Below are 13,567 nucleotides of genomic sequence, written 5' to 3'. Positions count from 1 at the left end.
TATCACTCTCCTTCCTGAGGGCTTTTCCCAGAATAGAAAGGGCTTTAGAGAAAAAAATATTATTTCTTAATACTTCTGGAAAAACTAAAAAAGCTATTTTAAAGTATGTTTCCACAAGAGCAAATTGCCAGATCTAGAAGATGGATTTGCTGGATTACCAAGATTACTAAGAATCTATGGGCATCTTTCAGACATTCATGACTTCCTTTGAAGAGTTGTCTTTTCTCAGAATCACTGAATCTCATCTTTGGCAGGGATGTCAGAGGTCCTTCCTCTTAGTCCCCCACACACCGGGACAAGAATCTCCACTGTGACATACCCAACAGCAGTTATCCAAACTTTGCAGACATCCAGTGCTGTGGAACTCACTACCTCCTGAGGGGGTCACTCATTTAGCTTGTGGCTAGTTCAGCCTGTTAGAAAGGTTTTCCTGGAACGATAGGGAAAAACTATTAGTACCTTTAAATTGTTTTTTCTCCAGCATTCTGAGAAACACTACTACCCCCTTCCCATTATGTAAAGTAGGGATTTGGGGGGAGAGAGGGAGGAAGTCTATAAACTTAGATTGGAAAAAAATTACATTTTTATTATCATTAATTCTAATTGAAATGTAACATTTCTTTCAATTATGATTTTTTTTTAAAAAAGCATTATTCCAAGGAGTCCACATCTTTCACCAGACTGCCAAAGGGGTCCATAACACAAAAAAGGTTTTGAACTAATGTTCTGAAGCAGCTGATGGGAACCTTTATTCTAAAGAGGGCCACTGACCCTCAAGGTGAAAATCAATGTCCACATACAAGTGAAAAACAACTTAATTTAGGGTTTTTTGGAGGGAGCAATTGAGAGAAATATGAAACATTCCTCTCATCCACTTTTAAAAATGTTGACAAAGGATAAAAGGTACTACAGAGATAATCTTGCCCATGTTGTTACTTGACTCCTCAGGAAAACATCGTTACATGAAATGTCATAAGGACCAGCTAATTTTATGACAATGGTGTTATAAATATTATAACCAAGTGATTGGCTGAGTAACATTACAGCCTTTTGGTTAAAAAGTATTAGACCTTATTGTGGAATAATGGTTGTTGAGGTGATATTAGCCAAGGCTTACCCTATGTTCCCCACATGCAAGAAACAGTTCGTGACACACAGGTAGTCTCTTTTGGAGTGAACTCCACATTTGGTGTCTATGGATACAAATGATTATTACTGCCATACTAAATTGGCAACTACGGACACAATTGAGAGCCACATAAAATCAAATGGAAAGTCAATAAGGTTTTTCCACTGTAGTTAAAATGTTAATTTTGGGTAAAAGTCAAATAATAGAAAGAATTTAGTCTAATAGAAAGAACATTGGACTGAGAGTCAGAAGATCTAGGTTCTGGGTCCATCTCTGTCACCATCTTGTTGTTAAGCCATGGTCATATATTTCTTCTTTGGGGGCCCTAGGGTCTGCAAAATGAGAGGTTTAGATTAGATCACCTTTTAAGGTTTTATGCTCCAAATGAGAAAGTCTTCCAGGGAGAGAGGAAGAATTTCCACCCCCATTCTCTATAATTGCCCGAAGAATTTGATAGTGGCAATCCTAACTGTAACAACAGCTACCATTTTCTTTGGGCATTTGGGTCATGGGAAGATTCAAGTATCTCTGGCCTCCTTCTCTAGCCTCTTCCAGTGTACTTTGGTTTCAGAAGTAGATAAGAAAACATGTTCTTTCAGCCCTGACTTTCTGTTCCCTCTGATAGTTGAAGTGAATGACCTGAAGAAATACTTCAGCTGCAATGACACTTACCCTGGTTACCACCTTGTTTACAATGACAAAACTGGCTTCTCCTGTGTGTCTCCCTGTTCTGAGGGCTACTGTAAACATGGAGGCCTGTGTCAACACCTGCCTAGTGGGCCAAAATGCAGGTGAGAAGGGGCCAGCCATACAGGATGGGAGGGGAGGGAAGGGGTAGTTCAGGATGGTGGTTGAAATATGTTCCCCCAAACTTGGGTATAAGCACCTCAGGACTTTAGGGAATACCAAAGAATATGGAAACGAGGATTGTTTAGTCATTTTCAGTCATGTCTGACTCTTCATGACCCCATTTGGGGTTTTCTTGGCAGAGATATTGAAGTGCTTTGCCATTTCCTTCTCTAGTTCATTTTACAGATGAGCAAACTGAGGCAAACAGGATTAAGTGACTTACCTAGGGTCATACAGCTACTAAGTGTCTGAGGCCAGATTTGAACTCAGGAAAAGAGTCTTCCTGACTCCAAGCCTGGCACTGTATCCACTGTGCCACCTAGCAGTCAAGACAATGAGGATGGTGTTCTTTACTACAAAAATAAGGGGAGATTGGTGAGGGATATCACACTTGTCTTGTGAATGGGGAGCAAATTGTGTTTGAGATCCCTGGCTTCATGTAGAAGGTGGGGTTTTAGCTGGGACTTTAGGGAAGATAGGCAGAGATGAGGAGGGAGGGCATCCTGGTGTGGAGGACAGCCAATGAAAACGTCTGGATGTGGAAGATGGAGCACAAGGAACTTCGAAGAACAGCAAGGAATAGCACAAAGTCAATCCAGCATCACTGGATTGCAAACTTTGTGAAGTAGAGTAAGGTAGAGGAAAACTGGAAAGGTAGAAGGTGGCTGGACTATGAAGGGCTTTAAATGCCAAACTGAGTATTCTATAATCAATCAATCAGTCCACATTTTAGCACCTGCTATGTGCCAGGCACTATGCAAAGCACTGGGGGTACAAAAAGAGGCAAAAGATACTTCCTGCCCTCAAGGAACTTACAGTCTAATGGAGGAGAGACAGTGTAAACAAATATATACAAAACAAGCTGTCTACGGGATAAATAGGAGATAATAGAGGGAAGGCACTGAATTTAGAGGGGATAGGGAGAGCTTCCTAGAGAAGGAGGAATTTTAATTGAGATTTAAAGTCTTGTTAGTGGAACAGCCAGGAAGCCAACAGTGTCACTGGATCAAAGAGTATGTGTTGGGGAGAAAGGGATAAGAAAACCAGAAATATAGGAAGGGCTAGGTTATGAGGGGCTTTGAACTCAGAGGATTTTGTATTTGATCCTGGAGATGATAGGGAGTCATTAGAGCTTATTGGGGTGGGAAGAGAAGGAGGGGTATGAGAATGACATGATTAGACCTGTGCTTTAGGAAAGTCACTTTAGCGGCCAAAAATTTTATTTAACTTATTTTTGAGCCTTCTCCAGATGGTGCCCAGAGATATTCCTAGGAATGATTCTTGGTCTCTCCTGATGATTCAGAGTCAAATCTCTCCCGATTTAAAGTAGAGAGTCCTTGTACTGTGCTACTCCTAACCCTTGCCCAGAAATGCTTTTTTCCCCCTCCTAGAAAAGCAGGTGGAAGTTAGGGTTAAGGAATAAAGCCGAGGGAATTTGGAGAAAAGGATCCAGGGGACACTAATGAATGAGTAGTTTAAGTGTCTCTAAGAATGTTTCAGGACTATATTGGTCATCATTAATAGTTAGCCCCCTCTCTCCATCCTGGCTGTCTGTTCTAGAGATCTAGAGGATCAAATGAAATGTTATTTGTAATACTGTGAAACATTTTATATTAGTTATATAGCATGCAAGGTAAAGTCTTGCCATATTTTAAAAGCCCAAAGCCACCCCTCCTTTTTATAGCCTCAGGGTCTTGCACCTGATTTGTCAAGGACCAATGATTTCCTCTAGCATGAAAATTCCAGGTGTTCAGATTCCCTTCACTATTTCTAATTTATAGTCTTAGAATAGTGCCCAAGGAAAGTGGATATAGCTCTGCACTTGGAGTCAGGAAGACCTAGGATCTGATCCTGCCTCTAATATCTGCTAGCAAGCTGTGTGACCCTGGGCAAATCACTCACTTTCTCTCAGCCTCAGTTTCCTCATCTATAAAAGTGGGGGGTTGGAGTAGATGGCCTCTCAGGTCCTTTCTAGCTTTAAATCTGTGATCCTAAGTATAAGAGATAAGCTTTTATTCCAAGTGTTCCTGATTCCAAATTCTGAACCGCTTTTTATGGTATCACCCTACCTACCTCTTAGGCCTTGAGCCTAATAGGAGCTTAATTGTTTGTTGGGCTGAAATAAATTCAACTGGGACATGTATGCTATGGCTGTGCTGGTCCTGTCCTCATCATGGCCCTGACTCTGACCTCTCTTCCTGAGAGATGAAATCAGCTTATCAAGGAATATCCTCCTTCCTCTGGAACCTTTTCAGCCTTAGCAAGTGATGAGGAAGAGGTCAGAAAGGTTCCTTCTTATTCCCCTTTTCTCTTTTTTTCTAATAAATTTGTACATGTATTTATAATCTATTCCTTCCACTGCCCCCTCCCAATTGAACAACAACCAAAAAACCACAAAAAAGAAAAATTCTCATCATATATATGAAACTAGAGTCTTCCTTTTGCTGATTATCTCCAGTTTATCCTATATATTTCTTGATTGTACATAATTGTTTTCACAGTGTCTCACCGGGGCAGCTAGGTGGCACAGTGGATAGAGTGCTAGGCCTACAGTCAGGAAGACCTGAATTCAAATTCTACCTCAGACACTTAATAGCTATGTGACCCTGGGCGACTCACTTAACCCTGTTTGCCTCAGTTCCCCATCTGTAAAATGGGGATAAGTGTACCTACCTTGCAAGGTTATTGTCAGGTAGGTAATGAAATGGATAGAGTGCTGCGCCTGGGGTCAGGAAGACCTGAGTTGTCTGGTCTGAGACACTTATCAGCTGTGTGACCATGGGCAAGTCACTCAACCTCTGTTTGCCTCAGTTTTCTCATCTGTCAACAGGGGATAATAAAAATAGCACCTATCTCCCAGTGGGATACTATTTGTAAAATGCCTGGCACATAGTGGGTGCTTATAGAAATGTTAGCTGTTACTGTTATTAAATGAGATACAATTTGTAAAGTGCTGGCATATAGTAGGGATTATGCAAATGTTTATTTCCACCAGCCTTTCCTTTCCCCACCCCTCCCCCATTAGCCTTTCTTTGATTCCCTAGCACTTAGCATGGTGCCTGAAACATAGCATATGCTTAATAAATGCTAGATGACTTCTCACTCCCTTTTTCATCTTTTCTGTTGCCAGCTGTGGTTCCTATTCCATCTACTCCCCATCAGGTGAACGCTGTGAGCATTTGGGCGTAAGCCTGGGTGCCTTCTTTGGGATCCTGTTTGGAGCACTGGGTGCCTTGCTTCTGTTGGGGGTTGGAACCTTGCTGATTCTTCGATACTGGCGAAACCCAGGGAGATGGTACACCATCAGTGATTCTGAGAAGTGAAAAACCTATGGGCAAAGGAAAGCCAGCTGTGGCTATGCCCCCTCCAACTTCACCTTTACAACTCTATGCTCTGGTGCTTTGGGAAGACAGTCATTGGAAATGTTTCAGGATTTTTCAGGGAGGATGCTTGAGGAACAAGAGATTAAACTGGGACAACACACCATATCAATATACACACTGGGAGACAAGCCACAAAAAGACACATCCATATGTGTATACCCAACAGGACTCATTTGGGATAATGGGCCAATGCACTTGGATGATATTTTGCACATGAGACTCCTTCAGATTTACCTCTGAATAAATGAAATCTATTTAAGTCAAACTGTTCTTGAATTTCATGGGTTCAAAAACTAAGGATGCCATTTCTGACTTTCCTTTTCATCGCTGAGGAGACAAGTACAACCTACATGTCTTAAAGGGGCACTTTGGGGGAGGGCAGGGGTATTGATGGCCCCTTCCCAGCCCACAGTCTCTATAATGAAGACTTAGCAACTCTAAGTCCTGACCTGATTTTTCCTCTACTGACTCTGTGGAGTTTGTTTCAGTCCAGCCAACCAGGATTTTTTTTGGAGAGGGGTTGGAGGAAGAGAGAGATATCACTCAGAGACTCCCTAAAGATGTTGGGTGTGTTTTTAAAATAACACATAGGAAAGGATACACAGGTATTCATACTACATCTGTCACACAGCTGCTTCCTGGATCCCAAGGTCTCTGGGATTGTCCAACTGAGAAAAAAAAAACTTTTTCAAGCCAAAGGTATCCTGTCAACCACCCCTTTTGTAGTCTCACTTAAGGGAAAAGGTGCTCATGATGGAATCACCATTTGTTGCAACAGAGATTGGCAGGTCCCCAAGGGTTTCCCCTAATCCTGAATTGCATGCCCTCAATGCTACTTCTATATTTGACCTAAAACTGATACATGCAAAAACCTTAGGTCAATGTGAGGGGTGGTAGTCTTCACCCTCTTTATTCTGGACTGCCAACAAACAATCTTCCTGTCTCCACATCTCTCTGCCTCTCTCTCTCTCTCTCTACACACACACACACACACACACACACTCCCCAAAGTCTCAGTGCAGTTGCAGTTTTAAGCTACTAAAGCTTAAAACTCACTAAGACTTTTGGGACCCCTGTCTATTTCCTTTCTCATGAAAGGCTTACTAAAAGCAATTTTAAAATAATAAGCAGGAAAGAAGCAAGTACATATTTAATGGGCAGCCTAGATACTGGCACTTCATAGTGCAGCAAGATAGAGAAATGAGATGGAAAGATTGGTTTGAGTTCTACAACCAGGTCCAAGAAGTCAAGGCGCCATTTTGTGTTTTGCTACCATGATGTCGTCATATTTCTGAATCATTATATCATTATATTTATATCAATCTATATCTAGAGAATTTTTGTAATTATATATAGGTATTTATATTTATACACATGTGTGTCAGTGTAATATATGTATATAAACATATGTACATGTATTTATATATACATCAATATATATATTAAAAGACACAAGAGCATTCAGTAACTAGCCATATACAGGAGATGTGTGTGTGTGTGTGTGTGTATACGTGTATGTATATATATATATACACGTATACACACACACACACACACACACACACACATATATATACATATGCATATATACATACAAGACTGATTTATATAGATAAGGATAGAAACCAAACCTCATTGGTACCAATAAAAGTCAGTAACTTAAAGTCAGAGTTACATAGAGCATAAAGAAAGAGATTGTGACCAGGACCAGGATCACATTGGAATATAGAAGCTAAGTGCAGAAACAGGGCATTCAGGAGTAACCAGCTGTTGCTTTGCAATAGGGACGCAAAAGAAAGTACAAATGTGCCATCTGTCAACCATTCTGAACAAAGATTCAGTGATCACTTCTTGACAAAGCATTGATACCAATTATTCTTACTATGACTTAATTATGATATTTAACCATACACACCCCCAACCCCAAATTTTAAGGCAAATACTTCAAGACTTTCCTCTTGATATAGTGCCAAGACCTGAGCCCAAATGAATTTTAAAGTATTACCAACTTTACTGTTATGTGGTCTGTGCCACTATTTAATAAACAAAAGAAAGAATTCATTATATACACACAAATGCAGAAAGATTTTCCTGGAGTAATATAACAATGTTTTAGGCTATTGCTACTAATGACCTTTTAAAGTCATGGCACATTTTTGCAGTTATAAGTATAAATGAGGTAAAAATCTCTTGATTTCTGAACTTTTGCCCAGACAAGCACCTACTTAAGTCATCCCTGGCTGAACTGTTCCAGGGTCTATCCCTGGATTTCCCTCATTCCCCAGGATCACTCGTTTGATAAAAGGATTCACACACACACACACACACACACACACACACACACACACACACACACACACAAATGTAGATGCTTATTTCTATTCTGTTTCCAGTTTCCAGAGTTTTCACTAGTCCATTCCCTGTGATTCTTTTAACTCATCTTAAAGCTCTTTAAATTTCAAGGAGCATGACCATTCATCTTTTTTGCAAGTGTCCAAACCAGTAACAGTCATGGATGAGAACTTCATAAAGATTATTTGATTATGTTTGATGCTGGTGAGTCCCAGATCCAGGAACAAGTTGAGGTAGATTGTGGTTATATGACCAAGAAATGGTGAAGGTCATGGCTAAGGCAGATGAGGGGAAGGAAAAGTAATGAAGTATAACTGCCTAATGTTCATTAGTGGCAGAAAAACAATGTTGCAGTGGGCTGTTAGTTCCACATTATAAATAGATGACTGGCTAAATGATATTGCAGCAGGTTTTCATAATTTTATGGTGGGAGTTAGTTATAATATATCAATGACGTTAATGTGAAATCATGTTAGTCAGAGGAACGGAGTATGGTTACACGATAAATTTGAGCTAATCCAGTTTTGGGGGCTAAGGTGAGGTGGTAGAGAGGTATGTGGATTATATTGGTCCTATATTGTTGTTTGTGTGTGACTCTTATCCAAATGACCAACTGAAAATTTGTTCTCTTTGACTAGGCATATTTGTTACAAAAGTTTTGTTTTTCCTCTTTTTTTGCAATAGGAAAGGGGGAGATGACAAAGAGATAAGGATATGGTTCCCCACCCCCAAAATGAGAAGAGAACAGAAGGAATCATTGACAAGCAGGACAGCTTTGAAAATCATATGTTAAAAAAAAACACCTAAATTTAAAAAAGATGAAAAAGAAAGTTATATGTTATATGAAAGTCATATGAAAGCAATCTACAGAATAGAGACAGTTTCATGAACAATCCCCTCTGTTCTGTAGTATATGTGTAAATGCTCATTTTATTTGGTTGTTTTTAAGCCCATAATTAAAAAAACTAAATAGAATCTGATTCTTATCCAAGTATTTCCATAAATGCTCCATGGAGGATTCATCCAGTGTAGTAGAGGCCTTCCTTTGCTTCTCTTATTTCTTGGACGCAGTTCAACACTTGGGCTATCCATTGGAAGTGGGCCTATCCTACTTCCTTCTTACTCATACATGTCCTTGATGATGCTTTTTCATCTCTTATAGCATGCAAGTCCTTGTTGGTATTATGCAACGAAATACCATGAGTAACATAAAAGGCTATGAAAAAAGTCAACATGGTTGTGAACAGGCAGCAACATACTATCAATCTACCAAAACATTGCAATATATAATGTCACTCTTCTGCTCAAAACAGTCTGCTGACTCCGTCTTTGTTCATGGATTGGAACTCAAGGCATTACTTACCACCTTATCTATCTCTTTTATATGAACTCTCTGCTCAATCAAATGGGTCTATTCATTGTCCTCCAAACACACATTGTACTTTCCTATTTCTGATTTCTTTCCCTCAAATAAACACCACACACACACACACACACACACACACCATACAATGGCCTCACTTTTTCATACCACCTATTAAAATTCATCCTTTGAAACCCAACATAAATCTTACCTTCTTCATGGAGAATGTTACGACCACCTTTCCGAATTGTAATACCTGAATTCCCATAGCACTTACTGTCTCTACAATTAATTTGGCACTTTTCTCTAACGTTTAATACTGTTTTTTAAAATGTAACTATATCTTCTCTCCCCAGCTTGATACCCACTGCTGGAGGGCAGAGACTATGTCTTGTACAGTAATAGCTCAATTAAGGAATACTCTAGAAATAAAGCTCTTTTATAACAAAGTTTTTTTTTTCACTGCCAAATGTTATGGGAAGTAGAGAATCTATTTTAGTCAATGAGTAAAATGCTCCTGAGTAGCTTCAATATAGCTCCTACCTAGTTGAAGGTAAAGATTGATCTGTAGAGTCAAAGGACAAACAGATGGACAAAAATGTGAAATCTTAGGTGTTTGTCTTCTGCATCTCTGGCTTCTCATTTTCTTCCTTTTTTATTGACCTCTACTTCCCATTTCAGATATTCAAAGTTCTCCTCTCCTCTTTAGCCTCTTACCTTATCAAAATAGGAAAGAATCTAACATCAAGAGCTCTCTCTTCCCCCCACACAGTTCACTTTGCCCCCAGTAACACTTTATGTCCCTGGATGAACCTAACCACAATTGTCTTAGGGCTATATTTTAGAACTTAAAGAAGTATAGTTCATCATCAATGAACTATTCCTTCTGCAGCCCTCGGACCTGGAGCCTTTTCTGCCTGAGCACAGGTCCCATTTTTCCCTATCTCCAAGTCTTTCAGATGTTAAGAATATAGGACCCAAGAAAATGTCCTTTCCCTTCCCCAGTGTCACTGCTCCCAGACTGACCTGGGTTTCCCATAACCCTACTCTAAGTGTAATGACCATGCTGTTGACTTTTGGGAAGGTCATCCACAGTTTTGTAGTACATCTTAGATCAAGGGTTATGACAAGAAGGAGATAGTATGAAGCAGAGGAATACGTGCTTCAGTGGCTGGTGAGCAGTACATTGCAGTAAAAAGGGCTTCATCCTTGGCATGAGGTGGGCAAGAGGGCTTATGGAAGTAGGGAACTCAGGAAATTAAACAGTTAGGTCCAGAGCTTATGCTTCTATGTGTGTGTGTGTGTGTGTGTGTGTGTGTGTGTGTGTGTGTGTGTGTGTGTGTGAGAAGATTGAGCTGCACAAAGTATTAGGGAGAATTGTTCTAATCAAGACTGATGACAGATACTAGAGAATAAAGAAAGTGAGAGAAGAGACTAAAATGTAGTTTGGTTGTACAAAAAAAAGATACTAATTATAGTCATTTATATGAACTGTTTAACATGTATGCCTAATTTCCCAATAGCATAATAATTACCATGTATGTTTTTAAATATTTATCATGTTAATTTTGTTATAGTGCTTGAGCATAATACTAAGCATTGTGTATTTCAGTCTTCAGCGTTTGTTGCTCAGAAATATTGCTCAGAACTCAGTCTAAACCTATAAATGTTCACATTGGATTAATTTGAATTAATTTAATGAATTAATTAAATTGGATTAATGAAACACCATTCCTTTAACTATTGCCTTCTTCACCCAATCCCAGGTGAGTTTTATATAAATAAGTCACTTGATCAAATACAGATAGTACCATTAAATGCAATTCTTCAGAGGACAAGAGTGGACAAAGAAGATGCTTCCACTGAACTTGAAAGCAGATGCTTATCACACTCCCTAAGGCTGTCCATGCCTGGTCCTCAAACATGACTGAAGGTACCCGAGGCCCTCTTACAGAGACATACAGAACACACACTCCTTTACTCCCCTCCAGGAACAGGCACACCAGCAGGACACGCAGACACAAAGAAAACAATACACCTAGGGCCCCAACTTACCACAGCCATACTACCTTGCCACAGCAAAATTCCATCCCTCCTCTTTCTCCTATCATTTGAACATTCTGCATCTACAGTATTGTTAGAGATGTCCCCAAATGCACCAGCAATGGTTGTGTTGCCTCTCCCACTTAAATACCCTGGCTATGCTTAGGGTGAGTTCTGGTCTTGGAGACTTTTTTTACTCTCTACCCTGTTGTATATAACTCTCTTGGTGCAGCAGAAAGCCTTGGACTCCCCAAAAATAATTCAAAACGTGGAGGACTTACACTTACACCCTCAAACAGTCAAAATGACTCTTCTTCCCTCTTCAATTGGCCCTACCTCCCCCTACCCAGGGATCTAAACCAGTCCTCCAGATAAATAGTACTCCCCCTGGTTGAAGCTTTTCCAAAACAATTGGGGTTGATAGAGAATCAGAGTGAACCCCACTTCCCCAAGAATTTATATAGTCAAGTCAAAAAGGTTTATTAACACTTACTTTGTACAAAAGGCACTGTGCTAAGCACTGGGAACTCGATGAAAGGGAAAAAAAATGTTCTGCCTGTCAAGAAACTTATGTTCTAATGGGAGTGAAAATATGTAAAATAACACACACACACGCACGCACACACACACACACACACACACACACACACACACACGGAAGATAATCGCAGAGGGCAGGAACTAACTATCCTTTAGACATATAATGCTCTCTTGCAGTTGAAGCTCCAATGAAAAAGGAAGAAACTAGTTTTCTAGACACTCACTCCTTTCTAATTCACAGAACTAATAGAGGACAAGGTCTAGGCTTGCTTCTCCACATTATAGTTCTATGCCTCACTCCTCCTGGGCTCCAGCTCCTGTATGGTTGTTTTCTCTCTAAAAGCCAGAATCTGGGAATTCCTGCCCTTCTCCACCTTCCACCACTGCCCCTCCTATGGCTGTGTTTCAGGCCATGTGATTCCTTCCTCTCCTAGGATGGTCATAATCCCTTCTCTGGGAACTTCTTGGCCCTTCTGTCAATGCCTTTCAATAGCAGCTATCTCTGGGGTCAGTCAGTCAATAAGCATTTATCATGTGCCTACTATGTGTCAGGCCTCCTACGTGCCAGAGTCAAGAGATTCCCTAAGTTTGATACCCTCTCTGTCCCCTGTTCCTGCCATGGACTCAAGTTCATTCTCTCTGTGCGTAATCTTGCTCTCTCAGTTCTAGTCTCTGCCCATGCAGAAATTAATGTCTCCTTTGAGTCCTGTTTCTGCTCCCTTTCCAAGACCAAGTTCAGGGGTATGGTTCCAATCCACACAAGCCATGGAATTACTCCAATCACCCCAAATGCCAAGATCCAAAACACTGGTGGTGTTCGTGGGGTATTCACACTTTGTATTGGGAAATATCTTCAGAATATGAAGGCTTTAACTTTAAGTTGACTAAGTTATTCTGGTTATACTCTTTACATATAAGAAGACAGTAACCATGTCTTTGTAACCATGTTTTTGTGTGTGTGTTTACATGTATGTGTGTGAGTGTGTGTTCTATTCACAGTGCCTACTATATAACATCTCATACTTGGTAAATGCTCAGTAAATACTCTGTGTGTGTGTGTGTGCATGTATATGTATGTATGTATGTATGTACTTACGTATGTATAATTTATACCTGGAAGGGACCTCAGAGATCATTTAGTCCCATCCCCTCATTCTAAAGGGTATGAATGAACTCACCTTATCTATTTTACAGAGATCATAGAATCATGATTTAAAACTTGAAGGGACCTTAAAGGTTACTTCTTCATATGGTTCAAATCCATTCTCTGACATCTACTAGCTGTGTGACCCTATGTGATACTGATATCACAACCTCTTTGACCCTACAGATTTGGGATAATAACATGCCTCAGCTGGTTGTGAGGATTAAATCAGATTGTAAGGGGGCAGATCTGTTCTGCCCTAATTATGCCCATTGTAGGGTGGCACACCCTCTGAAAGAGTACCAAGATACTGAAGAAAAAGGGCCCATGCCAGCTTTGTTATTAATAGGTTTTATTAGGGTTAATTGGGGAGCTTTACTCACAAGAGGCCAATCATCCTGGACAATAGCAGGACAAAGTAAGATGGTCCCCTTGCACCAACCCCAGGCTAGGCCAGGTATCATATAGAAAGAGAACAAATGAAGGTATGGTGCCAGGGATGGCCCTGGGTCACGTGCAGTTTCTCCCATAGGATAGCTGGCGCTTCTTTTGCTGCTGACGTTGACTCAAGGTAGCTTACATTCTCTGTGAAATCATAGGTCACATTCCCAGGCTGTAGCTACCCGTCTACACATATGTAAGGTACTTTGCAAACCTTACAACACTATGTAAATGCAGGCTCCCAGTTCTAAGCTCCTATGAGCCTATCTTTAAATCTGATTGTCTCACCCTACAAATGAGGAAACTGGCAAGCAGAGAAGTTA

General features: G+C 40.3%; 1 protein-coding gene across 1 annotated transcript in view; it reads left to right on the top strand.

Moving 5' to 3' along the window:
- The window catches only part of MUC4 (mucin 4, cell surface associated), a 69,160-nt gene extending 58,418 nt beyond the window's left edge, over positions 1-10,742 (top strand). The window contains exons 28-29 of the mRNA XM_078146142.1: positions 1,755-1,920; positions 5,109-10,742. Of these exons, the coding sequence (XP_078002268.1) occupies positions 1,755-1,920; positions 5,109-5,301 (359 nt within the window). The 3' untranslated portion in view covers positions 5,302-10,742. The remainder of the gene's footprint in view (positions 1-1,754; positions 1,921-5,108) is intronic.
- Positions 10,743-13,567: the final 2,825 nt, after the last annotated feature.

Source organism: Phascolarctos cinereus, unplaced genomic scaffold, assembly GCF_003287225.1.
Source record: "Phascolarctos cinereus isolate Bilbo 61053 unplaced genomic scaffold, phaCin_HiC Scaffold_726;HRSCAF=1367, whole genome shotgun sequence".
Lineage (NCBI taxonomy): Eukaryota > Metazoa > Chordata > Mammalia > Diprotodontia > Phascolarctidae > Phascolarctos > Phascolarctos cinereus.
This window is presented reverse-complemented; position numbering and strand designations above follow the sequence as displayed.